General features: G+C 37.8%; 1 protein-coding gene across 5 annotated transcripts; it reads right to left on the bottom strand.

The window, feature by feature from the left end:
* Positions 1-247: 247 nt before the first annotated feature.
* LOC122057858 (DNA topoisomerase 2-binding protein 1-like) lies at positions 248-24,809 on the bottom strand. 5 transcript variants are annotated; one of them, XM_042620187.1, is made up of 18 exons: positions 24,069-24,809; positions 23,928-23,970; positions 23,705-23,826; positions 22,002-22,109; positions 15,954-16,098; positions 15,752-15,843; positions 11,909-12,002; positions 11,260-11,749; positions 7,564-7,706; positions 7,040-7,380; positions 6,310-6,474; positions 3,203-3,493; positions 2,498-2,917; positions 2,216-2,260; positions 1,971-2,056; positions 864-987; positions 667-770; positions 248-566 (listed from the first exon to the last, which is right to left on the bottom strand). In XM_042620187.1, the coding sequence occupies exons 1-17, from the start codon at positions 24,261-24,263 to the stop codon at positions 693-695; spliced, it is 2,982 nt and encodes a 993-aa protein (XP_042476121.1). In that variant the 5' UTR covers positions 24,264-24,809; the 3' UTR covers positions 248-566; positions 667-692. The 5 variants fall into 5 exon arrangements, with proteins under 5 accessions (XP_042476121.1, XP_042476123.1, XP_042476124.1 ...); XM_042620189.1 differs by having other exon boundaries at positions 248-770; positions 7,040-7,371; XM_042620190.1 differs by having other exon boundaries at positions 248-770; positions 864-954; positions 24,069-24,808.
* Between the last annotated feature and the right edge of the window lie 811 nt (positions 24,810-25,620).

Here is a 25,620-nt window from a genome sequence, read left to right on the forward strand (position 1 = left end):
GTTGTTTCTTGTCAACCAATGTTTTAAATATAGTAGGGCTTCGAACTTCACCTCCAGGTGAGAAAGCCTTTCCCATAAGAGTGATAAAAATAAATTATATGGCTATAACCATCTAATTTCTTGTCTTAAAGGAATATGCAAGATGTTGAGAAAAGTGACCCATTAGCAAAAGTAGCCATTGAGGTTAGACACTGAATTTAGGTTACCAACTAGAGAATTTCATCTGCCATAGAAACTAACGAGTTTTGACCAGATCTTAGATCTCAACAGTAGATCAAAGCAGAGATAAAGTTCGTATATCAACAAAAAGTTCGGCGTACAAGCCTTTAATTTTCAATAAATGTTTGACAAAAGAAAGTGATTTAATCTACATGGTTAAGAGTCACAACTCATTAGCTTACCTGCTTTTAGCATTTTCTAAAACTACAGAAGATGCATGAAGGACCTCTCCACAAGCCTCATTTAGGACTGGAGAAAAATTTGACAAAGAATACAAACTGAGACGGCTGTGGAAAACAACAGCATCACGTCGAAACTTCCACCTTGCCATCAGATTGTCTTCTTGCCTGCTCAGATGTAACATTGGTGTTAGGTTCTGTTTTCTAATTTTCTAGGTACGAGCATGTTGAATTCACATTCCTGTTCTGTACTTGTGTGTTTCCCTACTTTTCTTTTTCTCTCATATGCCAACTTTAAGTCATGCTACTTCGAGTACGAACTCTATCAATTATCATTTGTCTGCCTGACAAATCTTCTTCATACCCTACAACCTGCATTTACAAAATACAGTAACACCATCAACATGGAAAGATTCAGCCCAAGAATGCTATCAATATTAATTTCAGATAAGCATCATCACGAACCTGTGATTCTGTCTGTGTTTCACTGAAACCATCATAAGTGCCTTCTTTTACACCTTGTCCAGGAGTGCAAAGGTTATCTTGTTTTTCATTCCTGAAGATGAAGTCAAAATCATTTGTCCAGGTCCTACCGGAAAAAAAAAAAAAGAATCATTTGGAAAGGGCTGAGAGGAAAGGAATAAAAGAGAACAGTCACTCGCTCACCCAGACAAGTATGAGAGAGAGAATCACAGTAACGATGAAAAGTTGAAGACCACAATTAGATTTTTCACTCGCCCACCCAGACAAATATGGGAGAGAGAAATGGCAATCACAGTAACAATTAAAAATTGAAGACTACAATTAGATTTAAAGGCACTCACACATTCCTGTTGCCCAGTAGGGACCCTGCCTACAGCAGCAAAGGAGGTGGTTGTTGCACCAGATCAACATGAAGACTGCATTAACGTGGTAGTTGTCAATAGTGGCCTATGTGAATGCTACCACATCTCAGACACGAGAAAGGTATCCAGCCAATTAAGGATGACAAGTACTGGTTACAGGCTTACAGCTTTGATACCATGTGACAAACCCAGAACCTGGAACCCATGCCTGCTAGTAGAGAGAGAGAGAGAGAGAGAGAGAGATCCCTAAGAACAGGGGCAGAGATGTCTTTTCACATGGGAAGGAGAAAGAAAGACACATGGGAGCACTGGTGCAGGCCACGCTCCCGGACATAATATTCCTATATATATATATATATATATACACACACACACAACAACAACTCAGCCTTATCCCAACTAAATGGGATCAACAACATGGATCTGATCAAAGGCAGTATAAGAAAAAGCAAAAGTGAAAGGAAAGGAACACAACAAAACAAATCAGTAAACTCCCACCTAAATGGGGTTGGCTACATGGATTCATCCCCTCAAATTAGATCTATTTGCGGTCATACTTAGGATAAGACCTAAACTACGCATGTCTTTCCTCACTACTTCTCCTATGGCCATTTTAGGCCTGCCCCTAGCTCTTTTATTTTATTTTGAATCAGATCACTCTTCCCTACTGGAGCATCAACAAATAATAATATGCATCAAAAGGCAGCACCAGTAGAACCTAAATTACCTGTTCAACCAGCTGTTAGAAATCCCAAAGGTAGAACGAGGCTCTAAATGCTCTTGACCAAGAATTGAATGATTGGTTGAGAAAAGCTGCATCTTTAGAGATCAAGGTAAACTGATGCATATTGAGACAATATAATAGAAAAAAAAAAAATAGAATAATACCAAAAACATTGTAGGAAAAGGACAGAATAATCCACATATTCCTGACATTTTTGTACAAGTAATGATCAGACCAAAGAAGGATACACTTTGATCACATAGAGAACCGCCTGGTAACTTCATGTCTTGAATCTGGAATTAGAGAAGGCAAATAACCAGGTAAGATATGAAAAATAAGATTGACAGAGAAGGGACTGTTTTCTTAGTAGATTTTTCCTAGACCCACAGTAAAGGAAATCAATGGTCAAAAATATTGGCCCCCGTACTGTACGAAGTAGGATGTGCCCCTAGGAGTCTGATCCAACAACATAGAAGGAAGGGAATCCTTTCACCATGGGTGAAGGGAAACTTGGTCCGTTTTGTTATTACCTTACTCGTTTGTGCTAACAAGTCTTCAATAGCTGCAGCCACATCTGGAACAGCATGAGAAATTTCTCCACCATCTTCTGATACCCTGTTTCTCATGGATTCAATTTTGCAAAGAGAACCATCTTGATGAATTTCAGAAGAAAAAAAATCTGTCTGGCTGTCGTCATCCACAAGCCTTGGTCTTTTAATAGAGAGGGAAGAATGTTTTGCCCCTTCACTGAAGCTTTCACTTCTACTGCAAACAACATTAGTTTCTATTTTCGTCATGACTTGAGATTGACTCGGTAACTGAAATGAAACACCTCTAGATATCATGCAAGCTGCCTGTGTAGGATACTGGCTCATTGTGCATAGTCCTCCCTCTCGGTCTTGAGCAGTAGCTTCTTTTGGGAGAAATTGATCCAGAGCAACAATCTTATCCTGAAAAAAAACAGTATGAATGGATGATATCTTCCTGATTTCATGAACATGATTATATGACGGAACTTGTAAGAATAAATAAGAAGACAGAAAGACACCGGGAGAAGCAAGGAGAGAAAACAGTGGAGCAACAACAGAAGAGATGTGCAACCCCAAATAAAGAAAGGCACACACATACCCACTCCCCACAAGGATGGATAGAAGGGAGAGCTACAGAGACAGATAAAGACAAAAACTCAATGGATAGGCGGGACAGACTAATAGAGGATAAGATAGGAGACTCACCTGCATGATGCATTCACAGATCCACTCGAAAGTAACTGCTTCTATGCCCCATTTGCAAGCAGCCTCATATTTTGGGCCACTGGTGAACTTGCAAATTAAATGTGTAACCTTCCTACTCAGTTTTTCTGTGAATTTAGCTCCTAGCACAAAACAAAGATTTCTTAATAACAACCTATCTTTCTCTTCATACTGAGAGACACAGAAGCAAAAGCCATCGAACCCAGGTAATGGAATACGACAGGGAAGTGGTGAATACAGAATGTGACGGTCAACTTCCAGCATGCATCCGTCCTTCAACAAGATGACCAAAACCCATTAGAAGTTGTCAATTATACGCTGTTTGCAGATTTCCATATGTACAAGTAGAACAAGAGATAAAGTAAATTCATCAAATTTAAAGCATCTGTTAAAAAGGTATATCTGCTGATCACTGGAAAGCAATATTAAAGATAAAAAGATATGCAGAACCAGCACAACCCACCTCCACCTGTCCCCCCACACACCACACCCCCCCCCCCCAAAAAAAAAAAACCCAGAACATCTCCTTAAATCCGCATGATCTCTTAACTATAGGATACACTCCAGGAGACTTTCAATGTCTTTCACTCTATCCATGAAAGGAAAAGAACATAAATTTGAATGGCAACAAAAGATGTACATAGTCCATAGCATATCAAAATACAAGGCACAAAAAGAAAAAACTTCCCAAATAACAATGAGTGCAAGAGAACCCTGTCCGCTTGCATGGACACAGAGACACCACGCAGCCCAATGGAAGCCGCATAGAGGCATCTAGGTGGGGGCAGCACAGTCTTTTCGCACTCGCCTGTGTCTGGGTGTAGATCCATGCAAGCGGGCAGGGTTCTTTTCTACTAAGAATAATTACCCTGTTCAATGAAACATTATAAAAGAAGAATGACAAAATAACTTCTCTCTCCCTATTTAACATACGAGGTGTGTTCAGCTACATTCTAGATTTTGGGTGATCAAAATAAATCCCAATGGGATTAGCAGATTATCATTCAGGGTTTGGTTATGACTTATAACTCAAACACAAAGTCCTTATGTGATTATCCAGAGGAAATCATTTGGTTCCTATCTCAACGAAAATTTATGTGTTACCTAAGCACTATGTATAACAGTGAACCATATAATTTAATGTAGGAATGGATTTGACAACCAAACCAGACCCAAGACTGCAGGATTTTATAAACCAGAGAACAACCAAGATTCACCCAAAAGGAGACGACAGCAATAATCCAGAATTTAACCAGTAAACAGAATTTGAAACCAGAAAGAACAAAAACAGAATTCTGGAATATCGACTAGCAGAAATTATACCAGTAAGCAGAATCAATTAACAACAGAATTAAGACAGAAAATAGGTCACAATCAGTCACACCAGATCACAGAAAGAGTATCGATCTGTCAGGAAAGTAACATTGTGAATAAACCAACCCAGTAGCAGTTTTAGAATTAAATCAGGAACTGTTGAAGCATTAACAGCCTCCAATATTCAGAAAACTTAACTCAGCAGTCCAGAAAATGCTATTCAGATCAGCAGAACCAGAATCCAGAAAATGGAAACTTCAGTTCACTAAAAGATGAAAATCTGGAGATTTTGAAGATCTCACTATTGGCTGAACAGAATCAGCTAGAAAGTGGATCGATCCTTAGTTAAACAGAGGGGAACAATCGACCAGAAGATTGGAGCAAACCAGTGGCTGGACTGATCCCAACAGTGGGTGCCGAATGCTCTGTTTGCAGAAATTCTGGCAGAAAACAGAGAAAACACTTACCTGGTTGCAGCGGCCTTAATCCTTAAAAATATGACTGAAATTAATTGAGAAGAACAGTAGAAGAGAAGGGCCTCTTGGACTTCATGCCATAAAGAGTCGTTGGATCGAACACCAACCCATCACTGTGATCAAACACACAGAAGTTCTCTTGCAGAGAAAGCAGCAACAGCAGCAGCCATATTTTTGTCTTCATAAAATCGTGGCTCATACAAGAACCATATCCTTTATTTATAATGATGGGGAGGGTTTACAAATAATAGTAACCCAGAGTTACTAAATTTGAGTTACTAAAAACTAATTACAAGAAGTTACTAAAAACTGGAAATTGGAATCTAATGAAAATAGAAACTAGTCTTGATAGAAATTAGAAACTAACAATGGCTTGAAATTAGAAACTAATTTAGGACTTCAAAATAGAAACTAAATAACTAATTAGTAACCCCATCAGCAGCCCAAATCGTGGGCTGACTTGGACCAAATCTGGGTCGACCCAGTCAGCCACTTGGGTCGACCTTGGTCTTGGTTCTCCTTGTGTAAACCCTTGTCGGTACTGCATCATGATTTCAAAATAGAAACTAAATAACTAATTAGTAACCCCATCAGCAGCCCAAATTGTGGGCTAACTTGGACTAGATCTGGGTCGACCCAATCAGCCACTTGGGTCGACCTTGGTCTTGGTTCTCCTTGTGCAAACTCTTGTCGGTACTGCATCATAATTGGTACTAGCTTTCAGGCCAAAAATGTAGAGAGCACACTCGATGAACTCGAATGACCAACAACAGGATGTGAAACAACTAGGTGTGTAAGATTTTCAAGAAGCAAAATTTTTTATTGAAGCAACGGATTTAGATTTTAAAAATAGAAAGAAGATAAAAAGCTTGCTACCTCCAATGCTTCCCCTCTCCTATTTTTGTTCTTAACAATAAGGTCTGGAAAATTTTAAAGCAACACTAAACACTTTACTTTAAGGACATGGAATACAAAGCAATAATAGAAAGGTTTCTTGAGGATTCAAATGACGAATCAATAATTCTGATAAATTATGCAAAGAGAAATGTATGTTGATGATTTGGATTTCATTGTAAGTAAACAATACAAAGCACTAAGATGACAACGGTAATTATGTAGTCTTAATATCCATACAGGCACTAAGTTCTGCAGTTTTGTGGACTACAGAGATAAAAATTCAAGTAGCACTAATGAAGAGATGAGCCCCTAGTAGACAGGTCCCTCCCTCCTCCTTTTTCTTTCGGTAGAAATCACAGAAGAGGCTAAAGAGAAGAATTGTATATTTCAAGTAATGTCTACCTCCAAACAGGATCTAATCCAGTGACTAGAAACAATGATGGCTTGAGAATTATCAGCAGGAGTCTGAATCAGACCATGACACTCAATGGTGAAGTGCACATTCTTAACCTGATCATCCACCAAAGCTCCTCCTCCTTGTTTAACCCATTCCACGATTTCATCTCTCTGTCCCCAAAAGCAGTAAGAAAAGCAATAAATAAAAAGATTAGGGGAAAAAAAGAGCAAATCCAACGGGTCCAAATAAAGGGACAAAAGAAATGATAGTTGTAACAGAAGCATCAAACTGAAAATATTGAGAAAAGGGTCATTAGCCTCACTGAAAAAGCAGCGATAAAGTTCAAATTGTTATGATAATAAGAAACACCAATAAAGGAAACTGAATGGAAGAACGAAGCTAGGAAAGTCTGGACCCTGATCTAGCAATGGTCTAGTCAACAATTCACAATTGAAACTAAACGGTATGACTTCAGTTTCAGAATGATCTGAGAAATGACTTGTCCAAGACAGTTATTGAATTGGACCAAATCAATGTAAGGTTTCAAGTTACTTCTATGGTCAATCTTGTCAAATAGGGATAGGCCAATCTTTGTGCCTGCATGTTTGAGTACTGCCACAGAGCCCAGGCTAACATGTATTTTTGCGGTTGGCCCAGTGCCCAGTGCCCAGTGCAAACGTGGCTTAATCTGGAAGTAGTTCAAGGAACAAGAAAAATGAGAAACCGGAAGCTCACCCTATCTTGAGGAAAAGAACTTGAAAAGCGAAATATTTTCCCTTTGAAAACATTTGATGATTTCCCATTTTGAACATTTGCAGCATCAGAATCTTGTCGTAATTTCTGGGAAACCTTACTGTCATCCTTTAAAACAGAAAACATGCTTTTCTGGAATGATCTTGTAGCTGGTTTTACATAATTGGACCCCTTTATATTTGTTTCTGGCTTTTGTCCTCTGTTATTCTCCAATGAGATACCAGATTCAAAGTCAACATTCCCCACTAGCTTAACAGCTGGCAGACTGAAAGATGCAGCGGAGCTTTTCCCTTGCTTTAGAGCAGAAGTTCCTACTGCTGCAGCTTCATTGGAATACACCCATTAGGAAATTCAGTCAGACAGAAAACCAAGTCAAAGATAAAATGTTGATCCCAAACACCTGCCCAGCTGAATTTTAATGCATAAAATCGTATATTTCTAGCATAAACATACGAAAATAACAGACTAAGACTCAAAGATGATATTTACAGGAATACTCAACGCACCTCTTGGTAAAAGTAAATCAGAAGCAACATGCCTCAGGGACACAGGTACTTCTCTTTTTTCTCGGACGCAATCTTCCAACCAGCTGGGTCTTACCACATAAATAACACCAAAAGCTGCATAGGCCCTTACCTCCTTCTTTTCGCTGGGGAAAGAGCAGATTAACTAAGAGCTGCAAGAAACAAGCATAGTAATTCTAGCCTTCCTATAATATAATAATTATGCTACCATGTCAACATCACACATAAAGGTATCAGATACGGTTCTGTGAAGAATTCCAATGAAAATAAAACATTAAAAATATGTCTATCATTTTCTTGCAGAATGGTATGTGGCAAAAGATTATTAGATTGGCGTGTATAGTTAAACTTATAGGGCGATGGGTATGTGTGATTACTTGTAAGGGTATGAAGGGAATTTAATTTACTGTGGTCACATGGGGGTATACACTTATCTGTAACGGCATATATGTACTTTTACTTTTATAACCACTAATATGAGAGAGGTCAATTACTTTGCCCAACACATTCTCTCAAAACCTTGTCTCTTCCTTTTCCTCTTCTTCCTCTTTCTACTTCTTCTCTTGCCCGTTTCTCTATTTCTCCTACCTTTCTTCCACTGGTTCACTCTCATATTATAGGACCATAGTTGTCAAGGTGATGCCTTGGATGCCTAGGCAGGCGCCTTGTTGGTGTCGCTTACTTTTGGACCCTCTCCACAGCCTTGGGTCGCCCAGACGTCGTGATAGCTATGCAAAGGACAACTCCAACTTGGTATCAAAGCAGGTTTGAGAGTTGACCAGCAGCCCTGCCCTGAATCTAGCTTTGGAACCAAAGACTAGAATTGGGTTCTAGCAGAGGCTACACCATGTAAAAGGTTAGATCGAGGATTAAGGACTTCAACCAGAAGAGTTTCAGGTGGAGTTTGCAAAAGCAAGGCTGAATCAATGAACAACAGGTCAGAATAGAAACATCCGCCAAGTATGGGTTCAAAGCCCCTTTTCTCTCTGATTCATCATGGTTTTGAAGTGAGGTCAGAACCTCTAGACTTGTCCTAGGGTCCTCTACCACCAGGCTTGTGTGCTATCTACTGTTTTCATGCTCTGAGTTTATATCTTGGCTCTTCAATGGTTCTACAAAAGCATCAAAGTTCTCAATGTTGGAAGAATCGAAACACATCGATATGGTACCAGCCATACTTAATAATAGAAGGATTTGGCAGAAATATGTAGAATTGTCCCTCCTATGGGGGTAAGGCTGTGTACATTATGACCCTCCACAAACCCTGGAGTGAGTGTCGAGGCCTTTTTTTTTTTTTTTTAATAATAAGATAAGGAGAAGAAGATAAAAAAGGGGGGTATGTGTTCAGGAATCATCACCTGAAACACTACCTTGGAATCACCACCAAGGGTTTCCTATCAGGAACCTACCAAATCACCCAGCAGGGAGCTCTTAATCACCATGGAACCAAAAAAATGAAATTATCTTTTACTACTCAAATCATAGCGAGGCTAGGCTTCTTACACCTTTAAATAAAACTGAAATAAACTAAAAAAATGGGACTGTAAACTGAAAAGGAAAACCCACTCATATGCAAGTGCTTTGGAGGAATTCTAGGATGATTCAACTACTTATGTAATAGCATGAAATAAAATCCAAAAAGAAAAGGAAAAAAAAAATAGAAGACAATACCAAACCCCATGATTCGACTGAACCTTGTCTGGTTCAGTCTGAACCGAGGGACTGATTCAAATCAAGAACAGCAAGCTTGGTTTAGTTCAGAAAACAGAAATTGAACCATGTTGAACTGCAGAGTCTTCTCCTTTTCTTTTCTTTGTTGGAAATCTGCATCACCATGTCTCAGAATCTGTTTTGAATGAAACAAAGCACATCTATAGCCTATAGGAGACAGTGGGCCTATCAGTGCATTAAAGTTGAGTGCCAGGTAAGATCACACATGGCAAGTAAAGCTTCCAATCTTGCCAACCATCACCCAAATTATAAGTATAATGAAATATTGAATTTATTTTTGAGGCATAAGAGTTATTAGATATCTATGGGACTAGTGGGAGCTTCCATTTATGAAACTAACGTGCTATTTGGCCCAAGTGTTGACACAAAGACACAAATTGCATTCATGATTCAACACAACACTAAGGTCATGTCCAGCTTTCTTTTACCTTCACATATGAGCGGAATACCATTACTTATTATTGCAACAAGACCCACTTTAGTCTTGTACATAGTTTTCATCTATTTAGCTTATTTATAAGAGAAACTGCTATACCTTTCAAGATAGCTTGGAAAAGTTGTTCACTACTAATTTAGGATTTATCTAACGAAATTGGTACTGTTAATCATATTGCAAGTCACAGATCAATTTTATCGTAATCCAACATTCCACCTCATAAGAGAAGATTACATCCAACTCAGAGGAGATCACAGCCAACACACCATCTATTCTTGTCTAAGATCACAAGTTCACAACAATCTCCCTGATGCAGATTTGAAGACCTACATCCGCAGGAAGAAGGCCAACAAGAATAACTAGCATGTGGCCTTCCCTTGTTGATGCTTATTAATTTCATACTTAGTTTTTATTTCATGTTTTATGTCTTAGTTTAGTTCCAATTGAACCATGGTCCATGTTGGTCCAATATCGGTTCAATTTAAGTGGTTAGAAGTTACTTTTACTTTTACTTTTTACTTTTCTAAATGGGGGGGATCAATTCACTTTTGTAAGTGATGATGGGTGAAGACTTTTCCACCTTTGGTAGTTGGGGGATAAAGATTTTTCCACCTCTGGTAGTTGGGGGATGACTTTTCCATTGCAACTTTAAGAGGTGAGGATTTTTCCACTTTTGGTAGTTGGTAGGTGAAGGCTTTTTCAACTTTAGTAGTTGGAAGGTGAAGACTTTCCTACCTCAACTTTAATAAGTGAAGACTTTCTACTATTGTTAGTTGGAAGTTGGGTATGTAATGTTTTGTTGAATTGGTCCTATAAATAGAGATCAATTGTAAGCATTCAAGGACAACTCAGAATTTAAAACGAAGTTTGGTTATGCAACTCTCTTCTTGTGTTTGATCAAGAATCTCTTGTGTTTGTTCAAGAAATCCCTTGTGTTTGATCAAGGTAGGTTGGTGTTTGATCCAATCGATCCACCTTGCGGTGTGAAGCCCGGGTGTTATTTTATTGTTTATTGTTCCATCCTTTTCATCTTTCAACAAATTTTAGCAATATCCTATTCTCCATATCTAGAATTCCCTATTCTCCGAGAAAAGATCCTACCCTGGTACTGTTTTGAGCTTCCTCAATTACAGTATTACATCACTCCCCTTATGTATGAAGTGTATTTCTCTGTATTTGGTGGATTTCTTTTATTCTTTGCTACTGTATAAGGTAGCAAGTTGTATATGTTTGTAACGTTTTAGAATATAAAATAGAATAGTCTCATACAGAGACTGCGAGATCAATTCTGTCTTTTATCTTTCTGTTTCAGCTTTGTCTTCATAAGCATGTTACCATGCCTCTTAACAGAAATGGAGAAAATAAAAAGATCAGAGGTTTTTGTTTTCTTTTCCTTTTCTTCTTTTCCTTTTTTCCCCCCTTCACAAAAGATCATGGAAATAGAAGAACAAGAAATCCTTTCAGAATGTGATTGCAATGTTTGTGACTTCCATTATCTCGTAAGTATTTACCTCTCTGAAGGTGTTCCCACAACTATGTGCGTCAACTTCTCATTGAATGACATATACCGGGAGCCCCCACCTTTACGCACCATATGGACTAGTTTACGCATTTCAGAGGTCTGGAACCCAACAAGTGAAATTCTGCATTCTGACAAGTACAAATCACTATCTTCAGCTTGTGAATCATCAGCAACACAGCCATCAAAGTTTGTTCCATGTTCAGGCTGCAATCTAGGTTCTCCATTCCCCTCCTCTTTGGTAAATATAGTGGCATCAGAAAATGTAGAAGACATATTCTGAGAAAGACTGGTTTCCAGATCAGGATCAGCAATCATGGAAGATGGAAGCATATTTGAATTTCCAATCACAGATGATGGCTCAGTTTGAGAATTTCCATTGCACTTCTCTGGGTCATGCTGTCTCTTTAGACTACTCTTCATGGCATTACTTGAAGAATTAGGAACTCCCTGAATAGGGTAAGACTCCTCACCAAGACATGCTATTCATCAAAAGCAGTCAATTCATGTGTCAACTGTCAAGTACCATAATACTTCCTCACAAAGAAGAGAGAGAAAAAAAAAAAGAGGCGGGGCCGGGGGGGGGGGGGGGCAAGGATATGGTGCACAACAATGTGCTGTGAATCCATAACAAGTATTACCTCTTTTAGCAATAGACTGATTAACCCATTTCCGAGTCACAATATGGATGTGACCCCATTTTCTGGCAACCTTGTATTTGTCACCTTCGGGAGTGTAAGTATGTTAAGGACACAAATCTTTCTTAAAGTATATAAAAACTGCCAATTTCAAAGTTCCAAGGTGTGTCAAGAGACTAGATCAATTTTGTAAATGGACGACCATACAATAAAGATTATGTATCAAAATGGAGTTGCAACAAGGTAACAATGCCAATGTTGGGGATATTGAAGGTAAAAATTTGAAGTAAAACCATAGTTCAAAATTTCGGTTTCGACCTAAGTCAAAATTTGGTACATTTTGGCTGCATGTTTCGTTTGACCATTTCAGTGGTCAAATGGTCATATTTTGGCCGAAAACTTCAGGGAAACCTTAATTAAACATCTCTAAGCATATTGGAACCTTTAGATCATCAGCTGTAATGAGACTTACAACATATAGGCAACCCAAGGCATTGGAGGGGGCCTGGATGCAAGGCAACACCAAAAAGTCGACCAAGGCACCCACCTAGGCAACTAAGGCGTTTATGGTGCCTGGACGCCTAGGCGTGGTCGCCTTAACAGAATAAGCGATGCCATGACAACAAATATGAATTAGACTGTAAAAAACACACCCAAAATGGTAGTTTGGTTTCAGATTTTAAGGTGCTAGTGTATGTTGTACCATGCTGTATAGTTTCTCCAATACAGCCAATGGCCCTATTCTACAAATAATGTAGTAATTGAGCAAACAAGATTTAATTAAATTAACTAAAATATGCATTAGAAAAAAGAAAAACCATTTAATATCACACTTACAAGTAGTCAAGTAAAACTGTTGACACTCCTATGAAACCATTCCTTTAATTCTATGTCAGTACCACATAGAGTTCCAACTTGCAATCTTGTACAAATCTTGCTCTAATCGGCAAATATTTGATGTGGATACATTGTTGTATTCACCAATACCTTGTTCCACCAAGAAATGTAGATAATTTGGAAATAACTCACCAAATTTGGGGTTTTTTGGACTTTTCCCCCTCTCACTGTCGAAAACCAACAAAATGTGCAAAATATGTCGAACGATCGAAATAATGCTTTTATAAGCACTGTTTAGTAACAAAATGATACCAAAACTAGACCAAAATTTCGGCCAAAAAAATGATTTTTTTACCAGAACTTTGCATATCTAGTGAGTCAACCTATGTTCTGTTTCGACTCATGTCAAAACCAGAATAATTCGCAAGATTTTGACCATTTCAAGCGAAACCTTGAACCATGAGTAAAACCCAAAACACAATCACATCATCCTAATGATGTGGTAACAGATATCTCTTCACTCAGTAACCTTTTCTTTAATATCACCAAAGCTCTCAAGTGTATTCATATCTTTAGCAGAGAATCAGTGTGCTGACTAGGTCTATGCATAAAATGCTGAAGGTCTGGCTTTCCTACAGCTGAGATAGGTTAGCATATTGGGGCCAGTACAACAAGAACCAAAACCTTATCCCAACTTAATGGGGCAAGTATCAGAAAAGAGAAAAAAAAAAAAAAAGGGTACCCAGTAAATGAGGTTCCCACCACCAGTGTCTGGGGAGGGTCATATGTACGCAGTCTTATCCCCGCTTAGTGGAGAGGCTGTTTCCCGGCCTAGTGTCAACTTCCACAAATGGTTATTTTGTTGTATGTCCATAGCCATTAATATGCAGCTAGCACATCCAGTAACCTGGATCACCCAATTCATGTCAAATACAATAAGCATTTCCACCCAGACCTTAATTCTCACTAACAGTGCAACTATAAGGATGGCATGCACCTGATTATTTTGAAAAGAGTCTTCCACATTAGTACACAAAGGTCTGTAATTGCAAAGTTTGAAAAAAAAAAAAATATCAAATCCCTATGTATTATAATGAGTATTTTGGGGGAAAAAAGGGTATCTTGATGCATCTAACTTTTTTTGATGAAATTATTTGTGTTTGTTAAGAACGGAAAATTAACCCAAAAAAAATGGTTTTACATGGACATATAAAAGAGTGGACAGATCACAAAAAGAAGACATGAAATGGGTCGTTAGAAAATGTAATCCCAGCAATCGTCTAAGAATTATTTTACAAGCCATACCTTTTCAAGAATGAGAATATTGTCCCTACAGCAGGGAGTACTCACAGAACTCTACGCCATGCATTTGCTCCATATCCATCCTACTTATGACTTTACCCACATGCCACAGCTAAGGTAGGCATGCAAGAGGGGACCTGTTACCCATACCTGATGGGTGAAATAGCTAATAAGGACATGGAAGCAAGGGGTAGCATGAAAGGCTTTTGTCATGGGGATTCAATTCCTTCGTGGAGGTCATCTATTCAGTGTTTGTACTTCTGTGCTCAGTTTTAGGGGTTTTAGGCTCATTGCTTTGCACATGACCTCTTTCTCTCTACCAATAAAAAGACAAAGGCAATATACAGACATGGATCATGGAACATTCATCCATGCTGAGAGTCAACTTGGAGATTCAGACATGGTATACCAGGTTTCGACCCTTGAGGAGACCGAAATCTCGGAAATTTCGAGGAAACCAGCGAAATTAACCCAGTATGGTGGAAACTTTGGTTTCAACCCCCAAAATATGATTTTTTGTGTACGTCCTATTTTAGACATTTTTAACTCATTCACATAATTAGTTTCATGGAAAAATCACCTAAAGTCATACTTGTAGTGTTAACCAAAGTTTGATAATGTACGTTGAGTCATTGACTGAAACTACTAAATAAGTACATATATAAGTTACAAACTAAAAATGTGAAATGCATCATTAAAAGTTTAAAACAAACAAAACATATTGTAAAGGATCCAAAATAAATAATAATCTTACATAATTGTGAGTTATCTCTCAAGTCTCAAGTCTCAACAATCAACACTCAACACTCAATTCCAAGTAGAGTATCCAAGTATATTCTATAAACCAAAAAAAAAAATTGGGGAAGATGGGATTTACCTTTTTGGCCAAAGCTCCCTTCCTTAGGTAGATTTGCTATGAATATGCAAAATCCAAGCCTAGAATGAAGATTTGATAGCACAACGGCAAAATCTCGAGTGTTTTCCCAAGTTTCCCACTTCACAAAGAAGAAATATGGGAAGAGGGTCGAAATTTTGAAATAAGAAGGCTTGGTTTCCCATTTAAGAAGGTTTTACAAGGATTGGTTCCACCCAAAGGGTCGAACCCATTGATTCACTCGAAAATTCCCACATTTTGGTGGTCAATACTGGTCGAAACCAGCAACTTTTAAAAGTCACATAGTATTTGGTATCAGAGTCCTAGGATACCATGGAAATGTGGGAAATTTCAACGGTATCGGTCAAAACCTTGAACCATGTATCCAGGACCCAGCAGACAAGATGTCTCTTCGCCATTGATTGCATTGAGTTAGTGAAGCTTTTTTTTTATTTTATTTTATTTTATTTTTAATCTTATTCCCATTTTTTAATTTAAAGATCTCAATCAGAAAAAAGTAGGATATCCAAAATTGGAGAATAAATCATTTTGAAAAAAGATCTCTCATGATAAGTAGTGGGAGCCGTGTGCACTGGATTACTCTGTATCTCTCCTGATAAGTGTACTATAAGAAAGTTCGAGACAGCATGGTGTTGCCATCCTTGATGTAAATCTATATCCCTCAACAGTTGCTGTCTAGATGAAACTTCTAGATATGCATAAGCACAATGTGAAATGGCTAGATAACATAAAGAAATGGACAAGTCTGAAACAACTTTTCCTTTTCACACCTAGCAAATAAGAAATAGGAAAATTAATAAATAAAAGGATATATCAGCAACCAAATGTGTGCAATTCTTGGTTAGGTCAGCAGAGTATTTCCCACCATTCTGTATGACAAGCTTTTCAAGCTCCTTCCGCTCATCTGAGTGGAATGAGAACTTTAGAACCATATATAGGAAAACAGTTACGTTTAAAGCAGCACCAAGTAGCTAATTTTACTCAATTTGTTAAAGACTATGTACAAAGTGTCACCTGCTGGAATTCTTGTTGTACAAATGGTCAACCCAGAAAAAGGAGGAACTCTGTATGGCTCCTGAGGCACAACTCGGTGTTCATTCCAGCACTGATTCAACCAGCTAATGGTGACAACTGGTTTCTTAAGAACATTTGAGGCCCACTGTAATAAAATAGTCTCTAAGTTCAGTAATATTTTTTGGTGAATGAAAAATATATTAAAGGAAAGAACATAATACAACGAACAATCAAACTGCCTAACCAAGGGGACCCCAAACAACTGAAACAAAACAACTAACAAAAGTATAATACATCAAAAAGCCGGGGGGTTTTTTTTCCTTTTTTTTTTTTTTTTTTTTTTTTTTTTTGGGGGGGGGGTGTTGGGGAAACAACTATCAAAAGGATGATACATCAGAAAGGCGAGGAGAAACAACTACCAAAAGCATGATACATCAGAAAGGCGAGGAGAAACAACTACCAAAAGGATGATACATCAAAAATCCGGAGGGAAGAAACAACTATCAAGAGGATGATACATCAAATGGCCAGGGGAGGGGAGAAATAAGGGGAGGATCCCAAGAAGAGGCAATATGCTTGTTTCTAAGAGTGTTTTGGCTCACAGAACAAATGGGAAGAAGTCTATCTAATCTCAAATGCAATGGCTTCCCAGAACTGGCTCATTAGTATGCATCAAGGAGGTCCATCTTCTTTTATTTCCTTCTCACCAAACACGATGAATCACAACAACAAAGGCAAGATTTCCAATGGTGTCACAGATTGATTTGCCACTAAAAATTCTCAAAATCCGTTCTCCATTCTTTCTGAAATAAAAGGATAGTTCTATGATGGGACCAACACTTTCTAAGGACACCTTTCTAGATAGATTTAGATGAAGAACAAGAAAAGAAGAGGTGCTCAACATTTTCTGGATAATTCCAACAAAGGCAACAATTGGAGATTGACATAATTCTCTTGACAGGGAACTCTTGGGTAGGGAGGGACAAAATCATTGCTCTCCAACTAGTGAAATTATGTCTACGAATACTAGAGCAAAACCAGACCATCTTACACCAAGGAACTTTTGGAGCTTTGGATCTAATCAAATTCCATTCTTTCTTAAATGAAAGGATAGTTCTATGATGGGACCAACACTTTCTAAGGACACCTTTCCAGATAGATTTAGATGAAAAAACCATACCATCTTACACCAAGGAACTTTTGGAGCTTTGGATCTAATCAAATTCCAGGAAGAGGCAGAGGAGAATTTCATAAAAGTGTTGGAAGACATTGGATTAAATCACCTCTGCCTCTAGGTTTCAAAAAGGTAGGAGAGGGATGAGATCAAACCTCAATGATGTTATGGGAAATACTAGGGCCTAGACACCAAATATCATCTCGAATAAGAGAAGAGACCTTAGCCATTCCATCAAAGCCGAGGTCATATATGATACGATAACCATATCTGGAAATGAGAACTCCATTAGGAATTTAGGATGTCAATTATCAAGCCAAAGATAAGTATCACACCCATCATCAATATTCAATACTTGAATGAATGGCATCAGTGACAAGATATCTATATTTAAGGATCATCCTCTGAGCCCAAGAGGAGTCCATAAGGTAGGAGGCAGTTCAAATGGAGTGATGGGGACATCAAAACGTACAGCCGAAGGAAGAAGAAGACCCAACCTTCTTTGTGGTTGGAGGATTAGGAGGAAGAAGAAGAAGAAAAAAAAAAAAAGAAAAGCGCTGGATCGAGTCCTCTCCTTCCTTTCTTTGCCAAGATTGTGTGGCCCCCACCAAATCTGATATGTTAGTAGTTTTATTTCCTAGGATTTTGTTTATTTGAATCTTTAAGTCAATTAGGAATCTAAGTAAATATCCTATTGATTTCTTTTTAGAAAGTTTCTTTGTTTATGAAATAGCATTCCTAAAATATTCTTTTCTTTTTAGTAATTAGTCTCTTATTTATGTAAGGCCATTGGCCACGGTTCCAATTAATTAATGAATGAATGAATGAAGATTATTGAAGGCAAAACAGCCCCCAAACCCCCCCTAAGAATTCTCTCGCTGCTCTCTCCCTCTTCTCATCGCTCACTCTCGGTCTCCCTCTGCTTCTCGCCTCCTCTCTCTCTCACGGCTCTCTCTCTTATTCTCTTTCTCCCTTTCTCATCCTTCATCCCTCTCTCTTCTGTTTTCTGTCTTTCTTGCTCCTACTGCCCTATTGCAGAAATTGTTCACCATCATTAGAGATTATCTCCATCGAGAAAACCCCCAACTGGGTTGCTGCTGGAACTTCACCAACAATCGGGATTGCTGTTCTTTATCAAGTAGGTTGGACTGCAACTCTTTATTTTTGGAGGACCTCGAGTTCTTCTTTTCTCCTCAGACCAGGACAGCAACAAGGTAAATAATTTAAACTAAACCCCTCCCACCTCCATTTATCCCTGTTATATGTTGCAGCCCATTAACATTGAAACCAGCATTTTCCCTTTTGTTTATGCCTATTTTTACCCATTGTTTTAAGACGTTTCATCACTGTTATATCTCCAAAACCCTTGCTGATTTTCTATTTTAGTTGGTTGCTAGAGGACATTGATTGTTTGCATATCTTATTTGGTGTCTGGATTGATTTGTGCTGAACCTAACACTCGTATGACGTTTGTTCCCTTCCCCATGTCCCCACTTGAAGCTTAAGTAAGAGTTTATGTGTTTTTCCGCCCAATACATCCAAGTCCCTTGAGTTAACCCTGCCTAGTTAGTTAATCTTGTAGGAAACCTAGTCACCTAGGAACTCCCTACATCATGGAGTCTGACTTAAGTTATCTAGAATAACCCCAATACATCCAAAATAATTTCCTTGCTAGATGCAATCTTCCAGATAAGATTAATAATGCCCACAAGATTAGAGTCCTTAACTTTGCAAAACCCAAGCCCACCCTCATCCTTTGGGAGGAAAACTTTTTCCCTACTCATGGAATGAAGAAATTTTGGTTTTCCATGGCCTTTTCGTAGAAAATAAGACATGAAGGATTCAATCTCAGAGATGGTAGACGCTGGAAAAAAAAAACCAATAAATATAAGAATTCTGAATAACTAATCTAATGAGTTCAAGCCGACTTGCAAAAAATAGAAACTTACCGTTCTATAATTGCAGTCTCTTACAAAGCCTATCCAAAATAGGGAAACAACAATAGGCAAATAGCTTGAAGAGGTGAGAGGAAGACCCAAATAGGTGACAGGAAAATGACGCTCAGGATAGCCTAAAATATCTCTAAGCTGAACTTTTATAGCAACAGAAATTCCACTGTTCCAGCGTAAAAGACGAAGGATTTGAGAGGATTATTAATAAGACATACCCAAGAATATTCTCAATGCTTACTAAATTACTGGAACAGAAGGGATAGAAGCTTTGGCAAAGTTCATAAAGTCATTTGCAAATGCCAAGTGAGTGATCTTCAAAGGCCTGCCTTTCGAAATTGGCTGAATTTTGTATTGCAAACTATGAACCTCCAAACATTTGAAAGAGGCTCTCCATTGCAATAAAGAACAACAATGAAGAGATTTGGAAACCTAGATGGATCCCCACTTTAGACTCATAAGAACCTTGAGGAGACCCATTTACTAGGATCGAGAATCGTGCGCATGATATATAGCTATGGATCCATTGGATGAAGTTTTGAGGGAAATACATTTTCTAGAGAATCTGATTAATATATTCCCATCTGAGAGAATCAAAAGCTTTTTGAATATCAAGCTTGAGGAGGATAGCAGCTGACTAATATAATCTCTCAAATCACGGAGCAACTTCATGACAGAGAAGAATATTGTCGGCAATGTTCCGACCAGGGATAAAAGCTGCTTGATTATAGCTCACCAAAGTATCAATGACCAACTTAAGTTCATTAGCAACAATTTTCAATAAACTTATAAATAAGTTTCACAAGAGAGATAGAGCGAAAAGATGAGACTATACCATCCCCCTCATAAATTGGGACGAGACAAATGAAAGTTTAGTTGATACTTTTGATTTTTGACAGCTGATAGAAGAAAATATGAATTCTGGGAAATATCATCTTTTATAATATCCAAACATCAATGAAAAAGATATAACGGAAGCCATCTGGGCCCGGGGCTTTCTGAGCCTTATCAGGTTTGATTGCACCCACGATCTCCTCCTCAGAGGGAATAGAGGAAAAGAATCCTTTGAAGATCAGGGGAGACCTTTTTAAAGGACATCTCCTTAGGGATGGGATTAACATGATTAAGGACAAAAGGAACAAATTGCTTGTAAAAAATGAGAAACAAAAGTAATTTTGATGCCCTCAGGGTCAGTGATGATAGAGTTGTCAGAATTTTTTAAGAATGGAGTTGTAGCTCTGTCAAGCCTTCACAGTTTTGTGGAAATAGAACGTATTAGAATCTCCAAGAGAAAGCCAATTGATTCATGACTTTTTCTTATAGAAGCTCTCTTCCTGTTTGAGAAGAGCTCAAAAACCCAAGGGAGGTAGACATCTCACCCTCAGCTAAACTAGGGTTTTGAAGGTCAAATTGCAATTTAGATTGAATATCAGAGAGACAAGACCTACAATCCTAGACAGCTTGAGAGATATTCCCAAAAGGTGCTCATAGTTCAATCCTTGAAGGCAAGTTTCACAGACTTTAATTTCTGGGAAAAGATAATGAGAGGACAACACTTCTCTCGCATAACTTAAGTGAGCATTAAAAAAAAAAAACTAGAAAAACCACAATATAAATAAAATGCACACCACAAAGCTAACAGCATATCTTGTCAAGCAGACAACAAAATCCTCTTTAATCAAACAAAATAAAACATGTAATGGAAAGATATACTTGGAAGAGAAAAAGAAGCAGCGTCAACCAAGTGATTTGTCACCTCCCTAGTCCACCAAAAATGGAAGAATGATAGGGATTATACAACCAATTTTTTTATCAGCAACAAATTGAAGATTATATTACTATCAATAGGCTGAGAAAACATGCACAACAGTGATTAGGTCAACATGATCACCATTATGAAAGAGAGAAGACAAAAACCAAATGGTAAGGAATAACAAAAACCTCCTATTCTAGAAGAAAGAGAGAGGAAAAGAGTGGGGTGATAAAATAAAAGTTAACAACCTTAAATTCCACTAAATAATCATATTCCTAATGAGATTTATTCCTTGAGAAAATATATGATAGCTAGTGTGCTTTTAAAACTAGAAAACACTTTGTTTCCATGGTACCAAGAACTAATTGGAAGTACAGGAAGCCTGAAGGAAAAACAATTAGTGCAAACCATAAGAAGCCAGTGAATCAAATAATAAACTAGTAGACAAGAAAAGAACACAAATATCACAGATCAAAACACACTACCAGGTCGGAACTTGCAGATAAAACGTTTCAAGCAGGACAAAATAGGAAAGCTGAAATTCCCTCTTCAAATGGTTGCAAGCAAAGGTTTTCATCATAACAAGTTCCACATAACCAGTAATAAAACACTACAAAATTGTTCCTACATACATTCTAAGTTCAGGGCCATGGCCAATAAAAAAACAGCCATATATAAAGCTCATCTTTTTCAAAGGTGGGAAACTTGTTTCTGAAGCAAGGCGTCTAATAGATAGGTTTCCAAACCAGGAATGTCAGAGGTTCCATCTAAGCACGATAGTCAATGTATACATGTGTTCCTACAGGAAATTTTTTTTTTTTTTTTAAATTTATTTCCTTGGTAAGGAAATGTAATTACATACATGAAACAACATATCAGAGAGAACAAAATTTTCATCCAAACTAAAAAATTGGGATCCAGGGAAAGCTCAATCCTCCCTTGAATTTACAGACACATACAATCTGGAGGTATATGCATATAAAAACATATGTGATGAGAAGTAGAAAATTCCTCCTAGCTATCTTGCCAATACAAAAACAACACCAGAATACTATATGCTCTGTTTTATAAGTACTAATAATAAACACCTCTAGCTGTCAAGTACTACAAACTGACAAATTTAAACAGGGCGCCAGAATTGCACAAATCATCTATTGGTTTTTCGCATTGACCTTGTACTTTGCAGCCAAAACATTCCTCGCAATGACAAAGTTAACATCCATGGAGGCCTTAGTTTGCAAGACTCCTCCCATTGCAGTCACTAACTTTTCAATCTTAACCTACAAAACATTAGAAGGGTCCTGGTCTTTGTAAATTAGATATGTAAAATGTAAAGAAAAACATAGAAGAGAAAGCTCCATTAAATGCCAGCAACCAAAAGAGAAAGGAGGAGCATGCTAGAATACACTCTTCCACAGAAAAAGCTGGCCTTGATATCGGGAGGTTTAGATCTGAAAATTTCAATTATTATTTCATATTAAACACTTTTAAGCACCAGCAGAATCAATATCTGAGGGAAAGCATTCTCCAAAGCAGGTAATGTAGAAACAGCTAAATACTTCTATGGAATTTCATCCAAGAAAAAATAGGAAATCTCAATGTAAGAGAGGGTACCTGTTAATTCTAAATAAAGACGACATGGAAACTCTAAGAAATTCATTTATTTCTCAGGCCACTTTTGGTCAAGTGTAAATATCTGAGCAAGTGTAATGCTGCCCAACCTTGGGTCAGAGTCTGAGTCCATTGTCTTGTTTGAGATTTTAACACGTGTTTGAAAATTTCCCAAACAAATTTCAAGACACGTTACAAATCCTCAGCCTTTGCATTGCTTCCTTAAAATGAAATAATTGGATTCTAGAGCAGTTGAAAAGGACACGGTTCATAACATTTTAGAGGAAATAGATGGGGGAATTTTTAACATCTGAAGTTTACTTTTATAAATATCTACATGTATTTATATGATGGGAGTTAGATACCACTACCAACTGCTGAGGTGTACATACAACTGCAGATTAACATCATACAGTAGCTAAATATACTTTTAGTCACTGATTGGTTACCTAGATTTCTCTTTATTCTTTCGTGTTTGTAGTAATTATATATCCTTTTCTATATGCCGTTAAACCAGTTTTGTTGGTTTTCAAGGCACACTTTTTTTTCTTTCCTTGTAATTTGAATGCTTTAATATCTGGTCATAGTTGTATATACCAGTAATATTGTCAGAAGCTGTAACACAGACACACTAGGAGGTTTTGGAAACCCTAACAGAAAATGCATTTCAAGTGCATATTTGAATTTTTCAAACCAAATACATGATGATGTAATCACAAAAACAACAGTTGCAGTAGAGGACTTTTATATGCTTACAGGGCAGAATTAACAATTTTTTACATTTCCTGCACTATCTATCAAAGAATTGGCATTATAAGTACTAGTTATGGAGAGGGTATCTAATTGATAGCTCCAAATTTTCAGGGTAATTTGCTTACAAGGAAATTTCCAATACTGAGGAACAAGGCAGAATTATTATAATTTGTTCCAAGTCGAAGCATAAATGGATCTCCAACAGAAGAGTAAGCTTCATATGACATTCAATACTATTTACAAGGATATAATTGAAAAGGAAAACAGAGAAATAAAAAATCAGGTCAAACTACTTGACTGCTTCTCATTTCTTAAGCGGGCTTTGAAAAATGTATACATCATGCAACTGACCTCCGGAAGCCAAGAGATAAACAGTGCATTACAGAAATAAAGAAGTCTAAATTAGCGTTCTTTTCTCCTCAGTTCGATACAGGAATATTTTATTCCCAAAAAAGGATACCATATTTTACCCTTCACGGTACATAGCCAAAGTGGGTAAAGTGGGTAATACCTTTTCGTCCTTCTCAAATCCAGAAGCCAGCACTTTAACCCCATCCATTGCAAGGCAACAAGTAAAACCTTGTTTAGGCAAAGCTCTGTTTTCTTTTGCGCAGGAAAGAACACATTGAGGACCTGCAAATAGTTCCAAAACGCAAACCCAAATCCATCCCACTTTTCATTAGTGAGGAAGAAAACGACGCAGCAAAAAGCCAAAATTAGATCCAGAACGATACCAAGTAAATTACAGCCCTTGGCTCTAAGATCCTCGAATTTCTCCTGCAAATTAATCGTTTCGTTAACTAAAATCTTCAATTACAAAAAAATAAAAATCCCGTTCGATTTCAATTGAGTAGGTGTTTGTAAATTATAAGTACATGTTCGGGAGAGGAGATGATATGGTAATCGTTAGGACCGGTTCGCGATGGATCGCAGCAGAGATTAACCTCGGCACCGTTCTGCTTGAGGGCATCGTGAAGAGTATCGAAGATTTCAGGCGGGACGAGCTTCCGAGACATGAAGACGTTCACTCCTTTGAACACCTTCGGCATCAGCTTCTTTCTATCTGCCATTTCTTCACTCCTTTAACCTTCAACGCACCAATTCCACAAAGTCCAGACCAAAATTCTTGGACGAAGAGAGAGGAGCAAGCTTGCGGTTATGAGCTCAAGCAGTGACCTGTAATGTCTGCAACTTTTATAGTTAAAAAGAGACGCGGGAAGCTGAGTTTTGATTCGGGGAGAGGATTGCGCAGGTGTGTGCTGCAGAGGGACCAGTGAGAGCTCTGTGTCTCTTTCTCTGTACTGGTGAGGATATGAATCCAGGCATGGGACCAAGGATTACAAATATTTGATTTGCTGGGATAGCACAGCAGGCCCAATCAGGTGATAAAGAAAAGCATCTTCCATGATAAACATCAAGCATATCGGTGTGGAGAATCAACATGAGATTCATTAAGGCCACTTGGGGAGCTGATCAAATTGTTTTGGAAAACTAAAATCTGGTAAATTATGGACAGAAGAATGCTATGCACTGGCATAGATACATGCTTGAACACAAGAGGTGTAACTTGATCGTACTTCCCTCACAAGGAAAAAAACCAGGAAAAACAAGAAGAAAAAAAAAATTAGGTATGATAGGTATAGTTATCTTTATGGCAAGAGATCATGCTTAGTTGTGTGGCCCGAGCATTAGTATTAGGGCTAATGAAACCACGTGCAAGAACATCAATATGAATGGGATTTTTTATTTCACAAGGGTTGTAAGGTTGATGTGAAAATCTTAATAGCAAATAGCACTGCAAATGTAGTTGGGAGGACTTGACATTGAGACCAAGGCTCAAGGCTTGCTACAACGAGACAAGCGACTCAATTGTCCCCTTATTAGATGTGATGAGGATTGGGGAATGCTTTATTTTTAAAAAAAAACTAGAAAAGGTATAAATTTTTAAGGGACTATCTAAGTGACACCTCTATGAGTGTAATTTGAACATGAAACCCCCTCGTCTTGTATAAAAAAGTTCTTAAAGGTAAATGTATGAAAGATTTTACAAAATTAACTCGAAAATGAATTATGTCATCATCCAAAGTAATCATTATTTTATACATTTTTCAAGTAGATATGTAAAATGATACTATTTATCCTTCTGTTTTTTTGGGGTGGGGGGGTGGGGTTGGAGGGGGAATGTGTTATACTTTTTTTTAGTAGAAGAAAAATGTGTTATACTCAAAGGCCTTAAAACAAGGTTAAAATTATTGGCATCTCAAAGGGGTGTCAATAAGAATATCCTAATAAATTTAAATGTAATTTAGCTTTGAAGTATGGAAGTAATATTTCTAGACAAGTTACTTTTGCCTGGAGTCTTAAGGGTTTTGCTTCATGGACAACAAAGTTCTTGCCCCTTAAAGCTAAATATATCTCTATGGGTAA

This window comes from Macadamia integrifolia, chromosome 12 (genome assembly GCF_013358625.1).
Source record: "Macadamia integrifolia cultivar HAES 741 chromosome 12, SCU_Mint_v3, whole genome shotgun sequence".
NCBI lineage: Eukaryota > Viridiplantae > Streptophyta > Magnoliopsida > Proteales > Proteaceae > Macadamia > Macadamia integrifolia.

Coding starts and splice junctions, on each gene's coding strand:
- LOC122057858 (XM_042620187.1), bottom strand. CDS start 24,263: ATGGCAGATAGAAAGAAGCTGATGCCGAAGGTGTTCAAAGGAGTGAAC. Junction 23,827..23,927: donor CAAGGGCTGTAATTTACTTG/GTATCGTTCTGG, acceptor AACTATTTGCAG/GTCCTCAATGTGTTCTTTCC. Junction 11,750..11,908: donor TCAGTCTATTGCTAAAAGAG/GTAATACTTGTT, acceptor TTTGATGAATAG/CATGTCTTGGTGAGGAGTCT.